This window comes from Rousettus aegyptiacus, unplaced genomic scaffold (assembly GCF_014176215.1).
Source record: "Rousettus aegyptiacus isolate mRouAeg1 unplaced genomic scaffold, mRouAeg1.p scaffold_m13_p_5, whole genome shotgun sequence".
In the NCBI taxonomy this organism is placed as follows: Eukaryota; Metazoa; Chordata; class Mammalia; order Chiroptera; family Pteropodidae; genus Rousettus; species Rousettus aegyptiacus.
In genome coordinates this window covers 4,452,664-4,466,011 of record NW_023416308.1, presented here as the reverse complement: position 1 = coordinate 4,466,011, position 13,348 = coordinate 4,452,664, and the positions used below count along the sequence as shown (strand labels likewise).

At 50.5% G+C, this 13,348-nt stretch overlaps 1 protein-coding gene across 10 annotated transcripts in view; it reads right to left on the bottom strand.

Moving 5' to 3' along the window:
• KDM2B (lysine demethylase 2B) overlaps window positions 1-13,348 on the bottom strand; it is a 102,977-nt gene that overhangs the window by 29,720 nt on the left and 59,909 nt on the right. For all 10 annotated transcript variants that reach the window (XM_036221904.1, XM_036221908.1, XM_036221905.1 and 7 more), the window contains one exon: window positions 12,965-13,051. In XM_036221904.1, the coding sequence (XP_036077797.1) occupies window positions 12,965-13,051 (87 nt within the window). The remainder of the gene's footprint in view (window positions 1-12,964; window positions 13,052-13,348) is intronic.

Sequence of the window (13,348 nt, the reverse complement as noted above, 5' to 3'; positions counted from 1 at the left end):
GCCAACTGTGGAAGTAGGAAGCCAGGACCAAGACACGATAATGTAGGAGTTCTCTCTAAACGCTACCAAGGCTCCTGCCGGCCACTATCCCAACACCCCTAAAAAGAAATCCTTCTTCTTGCACAGAGCTGCTTACTCCTCTCCTTCCCTCTGTCAGGATTCCTGTAGCTAACTGGTACACACAGTCATCCAACACGTGTTCTGTGTTAATAGTGCCCTGGCTTGAATATAAAACACGCCACGCCGGTCCCTGCCCAGCAGAACTGCCACCTCAAAACCGAGCGTTCACATTGTGCCTTAGGGCTCATCCTTTCTCCTTCCCGACCGCGATCTCTGAATGATGCTAAGAACTGAACACCGCGGGCTCTACCTTGCCTAGGCTTACGTTCTTAGAAAGCGCTCCCCCCAAAGCTGATGACACCGAGGCAGTTGGCACTTGCCCTGAGCCAGGAGGATCCAGAATTTTCACCAAGCGGTAAGGAAATAAAAACAGACGGAAGCCAACCCCGCCTGGGTCGCCGTCATCCCCCACTTCCCTGCTTTTTCTCTGAGTGTCATTTAATTTTCCGGTGTGCCTGTCGGATCATGAGACACTAGGAACAACCCCTTTCTGCCGAGAGATTTGGCCAGACTTAGCCACCTAAGGGTGCTGCAGGCTGTCCCCACGGTGGGGACAGGCAGGAAGAGAAGGCCAAAGGGGGAGGGAAGCCATCCTTTCCATTCCCAGCTCTGGGGACAGGAAAGGAAAAGGGCAGACTGAGCAAGTGCCCAGGACTCCGGGGTTCCCTAGGGGGAGAGTCTCTCTTGCATGGGACCCCTGCCCTGGTGCCCATGTCGCAAAGGGCGTGGCTACAGCTTAGGAACATTATATTCCAGAGGATCGGGGAAGGAAAAGAGAATGGACTCTCTGTGTCCAGACCAGTAACTAGCTGGCATGCTCCTGAACCAAGGGACGCACCAGTGGTCAACGCACTCCTAAGGGAGGGAACAGGAACGACAAAGCAGGTATACACAGGGTCGCTTCCTGACGCACATAATAATTTATGCTTAACGAGCAACAGAGGATGCAGGCTTCGGTTGTTTACTATTATGTTACCATTTGTCTACCTATTTTTCTCCCTTAATGGCAAAAAGAGGTCTTTTGGAGCGTTTTCCCCCCTCCCAATTAAATGTAAGTAAGAGGAATTTTTGCATAGTGGCACACAGCAACTTAGGGTTGATTCCAGGGTGGCCGGGATAAAACCATAGTTCAAAGAGTGACTGACGACAAAGGACTACGCTGATTTCTGTTAAGGAAATTACTAATGTTTTTTAATTGCTTTTCATTTTCCCCCTGGAGAGTCATTCCGCGAGCATTTAAAAACCACATATATTTGTCATATGGGTCCTTTAAACAGAGCGAGCTTTCTGTTAAATGGGGTTCCTCCCCTAATAATGTCTCTTTACATACCAAAATCAACCAATAAATATCTACATTCACTGGAAGACTTGCGACTATGTGTGGGATTTTTTAAAAATTAACTAGTCTAACAGGTGAGTGAAACTGATCTGAGAAATGTTTTCCCACCATCCGCCCCATTTCCAATTCACTCGCTGACCGTAGGAAGTTTCTTTCCTTCTTTATTTACTTCCCTACAAAAATCCAGGCTAAGGCTGAGTGTTCAGACAATTTCGACAAGACAAACGGATTCACTTTACAACCTCCCGCCCCACCCCGCCCCCCCCAGCTCCGGAAAGTATACACGGCTACAAATACATAAAATGCCAGCATAATTCCTCGTAATCGAGACTCTTGTGATCTAAAAATATTCTCAGCGAGCCCAAATCTCCCCCATGGCACCCTGACACCAGACAGAACACCCATCGCATTGTCTATCCGCACCCCCGCCCCGCCCCATCCTCCAAGACAGACCTTGGAGAAACAGGATGTAGACTTGGCGCGCGGAACTTAGACTCCATGAAAAAGACCAGAGCCGAAGATTACTCAAAATGGGAAGATGAAGCAGACAGTTAAAGGAGTAAAATGATGCTCATCGTTGACAGCAGCTCTCTATGCACGACGGCCGAAATGTGGAAAGAGCCCAGATTCCCGCCGACGATGAATGGGCCAACACAACGTGGCACATCCGTGCGATGGAATATGATTCAGCCCTTAAAAGGGATGATACACGGACACAAGCTACAAAGTGGATGAACCCTGGAAACCCAATGCTAAGTGCAAGAAGCCAGCCCGTCACAGGGCCACATGCTACAGGCTTTCACTTATAGGAAATGTCCAGAAAAAGTAAATCCACAGAGAGAAAGCAGATTAGTGGTTGCCAGGGGCTGGCGGTGGCGTAGGGGGTGTAGGGAGGGACCGCTACGGGGTGGGCATGGGATTTCTTTCTGGAGTGATGAAAATATCTTGGAATTTAAGCTCGAGGGGATGGCTGCACGTACTGAATGCCGCTGACTTCTTCGCTTTAAGCGGTTCACTTTATGTTAGGTGAATTTTACCTAAAGAGAAAATTATATATTGGTATCGGCCATCACTTAAGAGTGACCTCAGGTCCTACCCCCTGCTCCCCCAAAGGTAAGCTGGTTGGGAATGTCTGCCCTAAACCCTGGAGCATGCGGAAACTAACCAAACCCAAGCGACAGCTGAATCGCCTCTTCAGCGAGCTGCTACCAGTCGCCGTGGGGTCTGATGGGCTCTGACAACATGCTGGTGCCTTTCATCTAGGGATGTGGGAATTCAGCACTGGATTGAGGGATGGAGGAAACAGCGCCCCCTGCCGCCCCCGCCCCCAGACACACACACTCTCTCTCTCTCTCTCTCTCTCCCCTCCCCACCCCCCTCTCTCTCTCTCTTCGCTGCTGCCATAGACCTCTCTCCTCATTTACCATTCTTGCTTTTCTTTAAAAATGGCTCATCTCCAGCAGGCCAATTTGCCTTTAAAATCCCCTTGGATCTCTGAAAATCCGCGAGTTTATCAGCACACTCAAAATAGGAAAAGCCCGACAAAACTTATCCATCCCCATCTGAAGCTGCCATTAAACCCGACTCCTTACTTTGAAAATTGGTCTGTAAAGGGAAAGAATTATTAGCACACACGCTGCCGTTCCGGAGGAACTCTATTTAAGGGTAGCCCTGCTTGATGAGGGAGAGCTCCGGGGGAGGATGGCGGCGAATTCACACGGGCAGGGCGATACGCTTCAAAGCTCTGTTCCACATCTCCCGGTAAAACTATTGATACAGGAAACCCACAGATCAGCTGGCGCTGAGATGATCAGTGAACGGTGTGGGGAAGGAAGCATGGGGCCAACGCGACCCTTTCCAGATTATTCTCTGGAGGAAGGGGAGACGAACGTACCTGAAAGACAGGAAACCAGGCTGCCACCACCTTAATCCACTAACTATGATATTTCACCGAACCAAGCTTTCCAAGCTAATGTTTAATTTACAGACATTACGAGGGGGGCGGGGAGGGGAAACGGAATGACTCGGACACATGCACAGAATGGGATACTGTGCGGGGGGCAAACCGCTCCATCTTCTCCACGAAGCGCCGTCCTGAGAAAGGGCTAGATTGAACGAGAGAAGTAAGAACAGATTCAACGTGTAGTCCTGGATTGGATCCTGGTTTGCGCGAAGCAGCTGTAAAGGATAATTTGGGAAATCGGAATATGACCAAAATTTTGTTCGGTGTAATGCTATTTCGGCTATGTCGAAAATATTCTTCTTCTTCAGAGATGCAAACCTAAGTATTTAGGGGTAGAATGTCTGTAATTTTCTAAAGAATACTTCAGCATAAAAGCTAAAGTGGGTTAAAAAGAAATGACAACACCTATTAAGATGGACGTTATTTTAAAAAACAAAAATAAAATAAGTGTTGGCAAGGATGTGGAGAAATTGGAACTTGTGTGCTGCAGTCAGTGGGACTATAACATGGTGCGGCTGCCGTAGAAAATGGTATGGCAGTTCCTCGAAAAATTAAAATATACAATTACTGTGCCATTTCTGGGCATAGACCCAAAAGAAATGAAAGTGTGGACTAAAAAAGAAGTTTATACACACATGTTCATAGCGGCATTATTTACAATAGCCAAAAATGGAAGGAACCCAAGCGCCCATCAACAGACGAACGGATAAACAAAATACGGTATATCCATCCAATGGAATATCATCCAGCCATGAGAAGGAAGGACCATTCCGACGCGGGCCACAACGCGGACGAACCTCGAAGACGTCACGATAAGCGCAACCAGCCAGTCACGAAAAGGCAAACACTGTATGATTTCCCTTATATTAGGTACTAAGAGTGGTCACAATCAGAGACAGAAAGTAGAATGGTGGGTGCCGGGGGCTGGGGAGATGGGGGGACCGGGGAGTTAGTGTTTCCTGGGGACAGAGTTTCAGGTTTGGAAGATGAGAAGGTTCCAGACACAGATGGTGGGGGCAGCTGCACAACGACATGAAATGTACTTAATGTCACTGAACCGTACACCTAAAATTGGCTGAAACGGTCAAGTTTATATTGTGTGTATTTTTCCAAAATTTAAAAAAGTGGTAAGAATAAAATAAAATAAATGAAATAAAATGAAATAAAATGAAATACAAGAAACAACACCCTTCCCCGAAAGAATCAATCAACTGGGGACACTCAAACCAACGAACCCCCACAGCGGCCCCACACCCGGTCCCTTCCTGCCATCTTGCCCCATACACATTAACTGACAGAGAAATGAATCTAAATAGGCACCTCTCCAAAAAAAAAAAAAAAATCACTCTGAGATTATCTCTGAATCCTGCCAAGCGCTTTGCTGTTTAGTCTTGGGCATTCGTTGGTGGAGGTCAGTGAGTTACAGCAGCTTTTCCTCCGGCTGCATTTCCCACCTACTTTTCCACGTCCCGACAAACATGCTTGCCCTTCCCATCTTTGTAACATGAAGCAAAATGATGCAATGCAAATATTTCCCCCTGTATTCGCCTAATCATGCCCTTCCCCCCCCCCCCCAGATCAGTCGAATTTGGAGAACAGATTATCTGGCATCATTTGGTTATACACACATCCATCTTTCTAACAAAGCCAAATAATAGAGAGAAGGGCGGGAACAAAAGAACAGGACGGACTCACTCCTGGTGTCAGTGATCAATGTCCCCCTTTACAATGGGAACTACATGATGACATTTGACAAAAAGAAAAGTCTGAAGGATGGGCCATTGTTCCAGAAATATAGGCACCATAAAGGCCAGCAATCACTTACGCGCCTGCCCAGCTTCCTAATTACCCCGCCGAAGGCAGGAGGTCTCAGTACCGCAATGGCTTTCCAAGAATTTGTCTTTTGGCATTATTAACACAGAGAGCCGAGGAGGTTATCAAACTAAGAAAGACATCCCGGGCTGCAGACTTTAATCACAGCTTATTTCGGCTGAATGCTGTCTTAAAAGTTCCAATGAACGGTTCTGCAGTGATACGGATGACGGCTGAAAAAATTCCACGTGAGGTCAGATCTAAGCTGGGATAAAGAAGGATGCTTAGCTTTAAGGGACAAAAGGGTCTAGGGAGTACCAAGGAGCCCGTCTCAGCACTCTTCCGTTTAGCATTCGTTCCATAGTTGGCTGAGACTCGATACAAAAGTCAAAGTGAGGAGAGTGTTATTCTCACCCAAGACGACTTACAGGATTCGGGGAGAAGAAGGTGAGAGGAAGAAGCTAAGCCTAGGGCTGACTGAGCACAACCTCGCCTTTCAGACGCTCTGGGAAGCGCTTGCTCGAGTTCATTCATTCAACACACACTTCCTGGGCCCCCCGATTTCAGGGAGCGATCACACCCGTCCGGACACAAAAATGGATAAGGAAAAAACAAGGCGCGCTCTGGTCTCGAGAAGCGAGCGGAGGCTCAGGACAGCATGCGACAAAATGCAGAGTAGAACATGGACGGCCGGTGAAAGGGGCGGGGGGGGGGGGGACATCCGTCAGGGTGTTGGCAAGAAACGGAGGGCACCCCGGCACCCGACCACCAGGTCACGGAGGAGAGTTTATCAGAGGCTCCATTTACAGAGCGTAGGAGGGCCCGAGGAACCAGCAAGGCATGGCGATGCACCCTGAGCCCAGTGACGGTGACAAGCCATTACCTCCCCGAGAGGGGTGGGACCGGCAAGGAAATGGAAAATACGGCGTGGTTCAGGTCCCCGGCCACGCAGAGCGGATGAAGGCATCGTGGGAGGCTGAGAGCCACGAGCAAGGACTCGGGCACGCAAGGCCAGCACGGACGGAGAGTCGCCGCAGATCACTGGGCTATATTTGCCCCCAAATTCGTGTGGTGACGTCCTACCCCCGGGACACCAAAACGTGACCATATTTAGACAACAGGGTCTTCACAGAGGTGATTACGTTAAAATGACGACATCGGGGCCCTGATCCAACGACTGGTGTCCTTAAAAAAAAAAAAAAAGAGGGAATTTGGAAGCAGATTCACACAGAGGGAGAAGACGGCTTGAACTCTGACGAAAAGCCAGCAGGCGAAGCTGCCCTTCCGGCCTGCCTCGATTGCACGTGCGTGATTCTAGAAAATTCCACCTCCCGGCCTCAATTCGCCCCACCGAAAAGGCAGGGGGGATGGGGAGGCTCGGATGGGCTCCTTGTCCTACGATGGGTTCTTTGCCAGCTACTAACAAATTTTGGAACCAGAGTTCACATAGACCGTCCGGAGACCTGGGGACCTGGGTCCCCACCGGGAGGAAATGGTGGCGTTGCCGAGACACCACCCGTTTCTCCAGCCGGGCGTCCCCGGCGCTGACGCCGTCTGCCGCTCCGTCCCGCAGAAGCAGACCGCCGTTCGTGGGCATTCTTACACCAGAGGTTGCTGCTGTCCTTGTGGGGACCCACCGGACCCCTGACTCCACAAACGACTCAGCGGTCACTGGGGAAAACCCTGGGGGATTCCTGACGAGGGTCCCAGGTCCTTTCTTGTCTGGTTCCCCTTGCTGCACCTCCCTCCTTGCCCACCCTCGGGGGCCTCTCTCCCATCTCGTCCTGCTCACAGGACAGTGGAAGGACTGGACATGCCCGACATTGACCCTGACGCCTTCTCCCTCTACCCTGGCCCAGTAGCAGAGCTGGCGGCCTCAGCTACCTCGACGCCGCCCCCCACCCCCCAGAGACACATGCTGAGCCAAGAGTCACCCTGCCGCCCACCCTCCCACCCCACTCACGGGGCCTAGGACTTCTCCCTTCAGGGCTGTGAGGAAGAGATAAAGGAGAAGCAAGTTCTCACACCAGGCCCCTCATAGGAAACACCAAGCACAGCCCGTGAGTGACTATTTCAGGGACATTAAGCTACTTGGGCCCCGGCTGGAGACTAAAATTCTGCACCAGCCAATGATAACCCGGGGAATGTGTCTAAACTGCGCACGCCACTGCCCTGCTCCTGGCTCCTCCTTCTGCATCCTCCACTTCTACCGAAAACACCACGAGCCTTCTGGGAGGGCAGGTTCAGGGTCACCGTTGACTTACAAACGATAATTTTACGGAAAACTATAATAGCTGTCACCGAGCGATGGCCGACTTATCGAGGTCTTTTACAGACAGCACCTCCCGGCACTATCTGCCCCTTTCCTTACAGATGAAGAAACTGAGGTTCGGACTTGCCCACGACCCCACAGCTAGTTAGTGGCAGAGCCGAGATGCAAACCCCTTGACCTCAGCGCTCACCTCGGCCGTGGATGAGAATTACCTGCAAAACGCTTAGAAAGCAGAGATTTTTTTTTTTTTTTTTTTTAACGTGGTCCCTGGGGAAAGCCGATGCCAGAGGACGGGTCCACCCTGGCCCTTGCTGGTCCTCCTCCCCGCCTGTGCACCATCAACGTAATCACCACGGGGGCGACAGGAATTGAGAGCGGAGTAGGAAAAGGAAGTACACGGGGGCCTCTCTCGCTGAACCACATGCCTCTCCTTCGGGGAAAGGCCGCGTGCCTGTCCCGAGGGAGCCCAGATGTATCAGGCCTCCCAGACCTAGATGACCGGCTGCAGGGGAAGCAGAGCAGAAGCCGGGCTGACACACGCGTCAGGTGTGAGTGTGCCGCCGCCTCCTGCGGTTCCGGTGTGGCCCGGCAACCTCCCCGGCAAGGAAGCCGCGCCGGCAACTGCAGAGGGCTGTCCTCCCCCGCCCACCCCCCCCCCCCGGCAGACCGCTCGTTCATACACACTCCAGCCACTCTGCTCCTACACTCCAAAAAAATTGCCGATAATTGAAATTCAAGTGGCGGCCTGCTTTGCCCACTAGAGATAATGGATTAAGGAGCGGGATGCTTCAACGGGCTCGCTTTCCACGGGCAGCCGCGGCTCGGCCTCTCTCCTTCCTCAGTTTCCTTCTCTGTGAGAATGAACCCGCGGGCCAGCTGGGTCGACGCGTCCGGCTGGTGACCAGAGAAGATCGACTCGCCACTGAGGTCAGAGGTCAGGCCTCCGAGAAGTTCAGTTCCCTCGGCTTGCTCCTAAGGTCACGGACAGGCCCCCCCGAACCCTGCCACCGGGTCACGAAAGGGAGCAGCCAAAGCGTAGACGGATCGAACCAGACCATCGCCACTGGTGGAGACGGCCAACCGGGTGAACCGTGACGGATGGCAATCCGGTAGTGTCTTCGATTTGAAAGACACCACATCGGAAGTGACCTCACGGCCCCTAACCAGTTCCAGAAAAAGACCTTGCTCTCCGAGAGGCAAGGTGCCACATCAAAGCATTTCTAGCTGATCGTCATTTATCCTTAATTGCTCGTTGGGTAACCTGACCCGGCCCGAACGCCTCTCCCTGCCCCTCTTCCTGACTCTCCCTGCCCCTCTTCCTGACGGCCTCAGTAGTCACCCTTGATCTTTCAACCCAACCTGCGGCCACAGCGGGAGGAAGCCAGCCTGCGAGGCTGGGAATCCAGAGACCCCGGGCGGCCCCGGCGCTCAGTCATTGACTTACTCCTTCCGTTCCCGTTAACTTTTTAACCCCACGGGCCAGGAAATGCATAAATACAGCCGCGGGCCTCCCCTCCTCCTTCCCTCTGCCACATTTCATTGAGTTCCTCACAGCACAGGGACGGATCTGGGCACGAACGCCTTGCCACTCATAAGCGCTGTGGCCCCGGGCGACCCAGCGTACCTCTGTGAGCCCCCCGTTTCCACTGACCGATGGAGAAAACCCTGTGCACCTCCTAGCCGCGCTGCAAGGATTAAATAGATCCGAAACCTGCATCTAAACACTGGTGCATTCACTGAGGAGAAACACCCCGGGGGTTTTAGCTGTGCTGGCGATAATTTATTTCTGGAGCTGAGTGGGGGGGAGGGGGGCATGGTATTCATTATCATATTATTTATATCTTTTTTTTTTTTGTGCCCCGGAAATAATTTATAATAAATGTTATGGGCTGAATCATGTCCTTCCAAAATTCACGTGCTGAAGTCCTAACCCCCAATACCTCAGAGCGTGACTGTTTCTGGATAGAGGTCTTTAAAGAGGTAGCTGTGAAAATGAGGTCGCCAGGGTGGGGCCCTAATTTGGCACGACTGGTGTCATTATAAGAGATTAGGACACAGACAGACAAACAGACACACACACACACACACACACACACACACACACACACACACACACAAAGGGAAGACCGTGGGGAGACCGAGACAACGGCACCTACAGGCCAAAGGCAGTCCTCAGAAGAATAATACATCCTGCCGCCCCACGACACCCTGATCTCAGACTTCCGGCCTCCAGACCGGTGAGGAAATGAATGCCTGTTGTTTTAGCCCCACAACCTGTGGTCCTTGGCAAGCCATATAATAAACTTCGATTCAAGTAAATGATGGAAAACATACACTACATTTAAAAGAAAAAGACGGTGCTGGCATGGCTGTAATAAAAAAAAAAAAAAACAGACAGACAGACAGACAGACAGACAGACAGTGTCGTGAGGCTGTGGAGAAACTGGAACACTCAGATGCCGATGGTGGGGGTGGGAGATGCTGCGGCCACTTTGGAAAACAGTCTGGCGGTTCCTCAAAAAAGAGTTAAACAGAGTTCCCATGTGACCCGTCGATTCTACTCCTAGGCAGCGGACCCGAGAGAAACGAGGGCATACGTTCACACAAAAACCTGCACGCAAATTCTCGTGGCATCCTCATCCGCAACGGCCCGAAGGCACGGACGGCTGCAGCGTGTGCCCCTCGACAGAGGAATGGGCAGAACGGCATGTGGCCCGTCCATGCTGTGGAGTAGTATTCAGCCCCATAAAGGAACGAAGTACTGGCACACGCTACGACGTGGATGAAACTTAAAGACACTATGCTCGGTGAACGACGCCGGGCGCAAAAGGCCGTGGAGCGTCTGATTCCGTTCCTGTGAGATGCCCAGACCTGTCGACCCCATAGAGACAGGAAGTAGAGCAGTGGCAGCCAGGGGGCTGGGTAGGGTGAGGTGGGGAAGCTTGGGGGGAGGGGAGGTTGGAATGACTGTCAATGCGGCTTCGGTTAGGGGGTGCAAAAATGTTCTACAATTAGATTGGGGGGGTGGCTGCACAACTCTGAGTATTTTCGATATACTAAAAGCATATAATTGTACACTTTAAGTGGGATGCAAATTGCATTTCTTTTATTACAGGTGTTAAGTAAAAAAAAAAAGACTGGCACCCCATAAGTGCCGCCGAAAAGCGAGGGTCCCTCCTTCTCCCTCCCACCCAGTGCTCCCCGGCTTGCCTTCGGGATCCCAGTTCTCCCACCAGCACTGACGCCACCCATGCTGAACTCGTGTGCAGACCAGTGCTTGTAACTGGTCCTCCACAGGAGTCTTAAGGGGTATCCCCCACCCCCAGAAGCCAGCCTTCTGTTGTCAGGCCTCTGGAGGAAAGGGGAAAGAGGTCTGACTTGTTGTTGTTGTTGTTGTTGTTGTTATGCCTATAAGCCCCTGGAGGAGCAGACTGAGGGTCTCAGGCAGTCCTGAAGTGGTTTCCCCCAGACAGGCTCATTTGGACCCCTCCGTGAATGGAGATGACAACAGGTAATGGCCATTTTGTTTCTTTAAAAGCTCACTTTCTGCAAACCCTACTCCCTCCCCGACAGCAATCCCTCGGCCAAGAGGCAAGCAGGCAGTGAGGCAAAGCCATGGCTTCCTCTTCAGGCTCTGAGCAGTCGTGGGGCCTGGCTGGGTTGTTTGAAGGTATTATGTCTGCAAGTACAGTTTGTGGTCTGATGAATGGCATTTATGTTTATGGCCCGTGGAGGGGAAAGCCGGCTTTAAAACCCCCACATGCTGCCATGAATCGGGGAACTGGAGGCAGAAGAGAGGAACGTACATCGTTTTCCGTTCCTATTGCCACCGAAATTCCCACCCAGCTCCAAAGGGAGTGAGAATCCAGGACCCACAAGTAATGGGGGCCCTTTTCCCTAGCAGTTCTACATTCAGAAATACACCATCAGGAGATAAACAAAAGTGAAAAGAATAACCCAGTATAGCACTGTCTGATAGAAATAATGTGAACCACGTAGGGATTTGAAAAAATTGTGCAGACACATTTAAAAAGGTAAAAAGAAATTGGTGAAATTAATAATCCATTTGTGTTTAACCAATGTATCCAAAATATTCTCATTTCAACTAAGGTTGCTAGATTTAGCAAAATATTTTTTAAAAAAAATACACCAATGATATTGCAGATGAATAAACGAATAATCTTTTTTTTTTTAGCATAAGTCTATCCCATGTAACAGGTGGGACATACTTACACTAAAAATTCTTATCTGTTGTTTATCCAAAATTTGAATTTAAATGGGCATCTTTTAAAAAATCTGGAGACCCTCATTGCAACAGACAATCATATAAAAAATGAGGTATCTTCCATTGTTCTTCTTTGAAATCTGTGTATTTCACACTGACGGCACATTTCAATTTGGTCCCGCCATTTTCCAAGTGCCCAATAGCCACATATGGCTTGGCGGCTCCCATTTTGGACAGCGGAGATCTAGAACATTCCTCTCAGTGTTTTTTCGAACAGCAAAAAGAAAAAGAAAAAAAATAACGAACAAAACTACCTATCAACAAAGAAGCTGCTTAAGTTACAGCTAACGTTTAGAGAGCACTTGTCCCAAGGACTTTGTGTGCATTAATGACCTTGTTTAGTCCTCAAAACGACCATTCAAGGTAGACTGGCCCCTGCTTACAAATGTGGAAGGTACGGTTCTGGGAGATTATGTAAACTGCTCAAGAAAGTGGTAAAGCCGAGGGCTGACTGACCCATGGTAGGTGCGTGGGTTGACACGAATGTATCCCACCCTAGCCCAGCCTGTGGAAGAAGACACGCCAGAATGTTATTGGTTTTCTTTCTTTGGAGGGTGGGCTCTGAAGTTGGCCCTGATTGAAAGTCTGGTCTCTGCTCTCAATGAGACCACCTGACCTTTACGTCTTGCCAAGTACCCCAACAAGCCTCGGTGTAGGCATCTGTAAAGTGAGTCACAAGTGTCATCCCACAGGGTAATTGGAGGATGAATAAGGTGATGGAAGTAGAGGACCAGGAGGAACAACCTGCCCCTGATGAGTTATGGTTAGCGTCAATCCATTTTACAAAGAGAAAAAAGAAAAGTTACTTTCAAAAGAGGATAAAACAGCCCAAGAAGCAGCTGAAGGAAAAAAGGACGGAAGGAAAGAAAGCAGAAGGGGACGGAGGGAAGAAAGGAAAGGGGGAAGGTGAAGATGAAAATTCACAGAATGACAGGGAGAGGGGAGGCATCGCTACCCCGCAGTTTCCCCAGTGACCACCGGGCGGCACTGCCCGCAGCTTCCACGGCCAGGGAAGGTAACTCCTTCCAAAAACCAAAAACCTTGCACCAAAACCATCGTAACGGGGTGCCCTGTTCCAGGAGTCCCCACCGGAAAAGGTGCCTACATTCACCTCACAGGAGATGTGACAGGCTGAGGAAGCAGTCTGCCGACTGCCGGCGACCTGCGTCTTACCTTTGGAGTCTTCTTTGGCCAAGTGACCACAGGGACCCCAGTGATGGCCAGACTGGGGTCGTCATCCGCATGTTCCTTCAGGACATTCTGTGGCCAAACAAAGGAGCCATATTAGCCCAGGGTGGGGGCGGGGGGGGATCTCTGGAGGGGACTGGAGGCCAGACCTAACCCAGCCACGAAGCTGAGCACTCTCCACGAAGTCAACCCCGGCCACCACCCACCACACACTCGGCAGTATCATCACTGATTTAAAAAACTGTTTATAAATGTCTTGGTTCATCACTGTATCCCCAGAGCCTCACACAATGACTAACCTATAGTAAGTTTACAGTAAATAGCTTTAAAAAAAAAAAAAAGAAAGAAAGAAAGAAAGAAACCACAAAT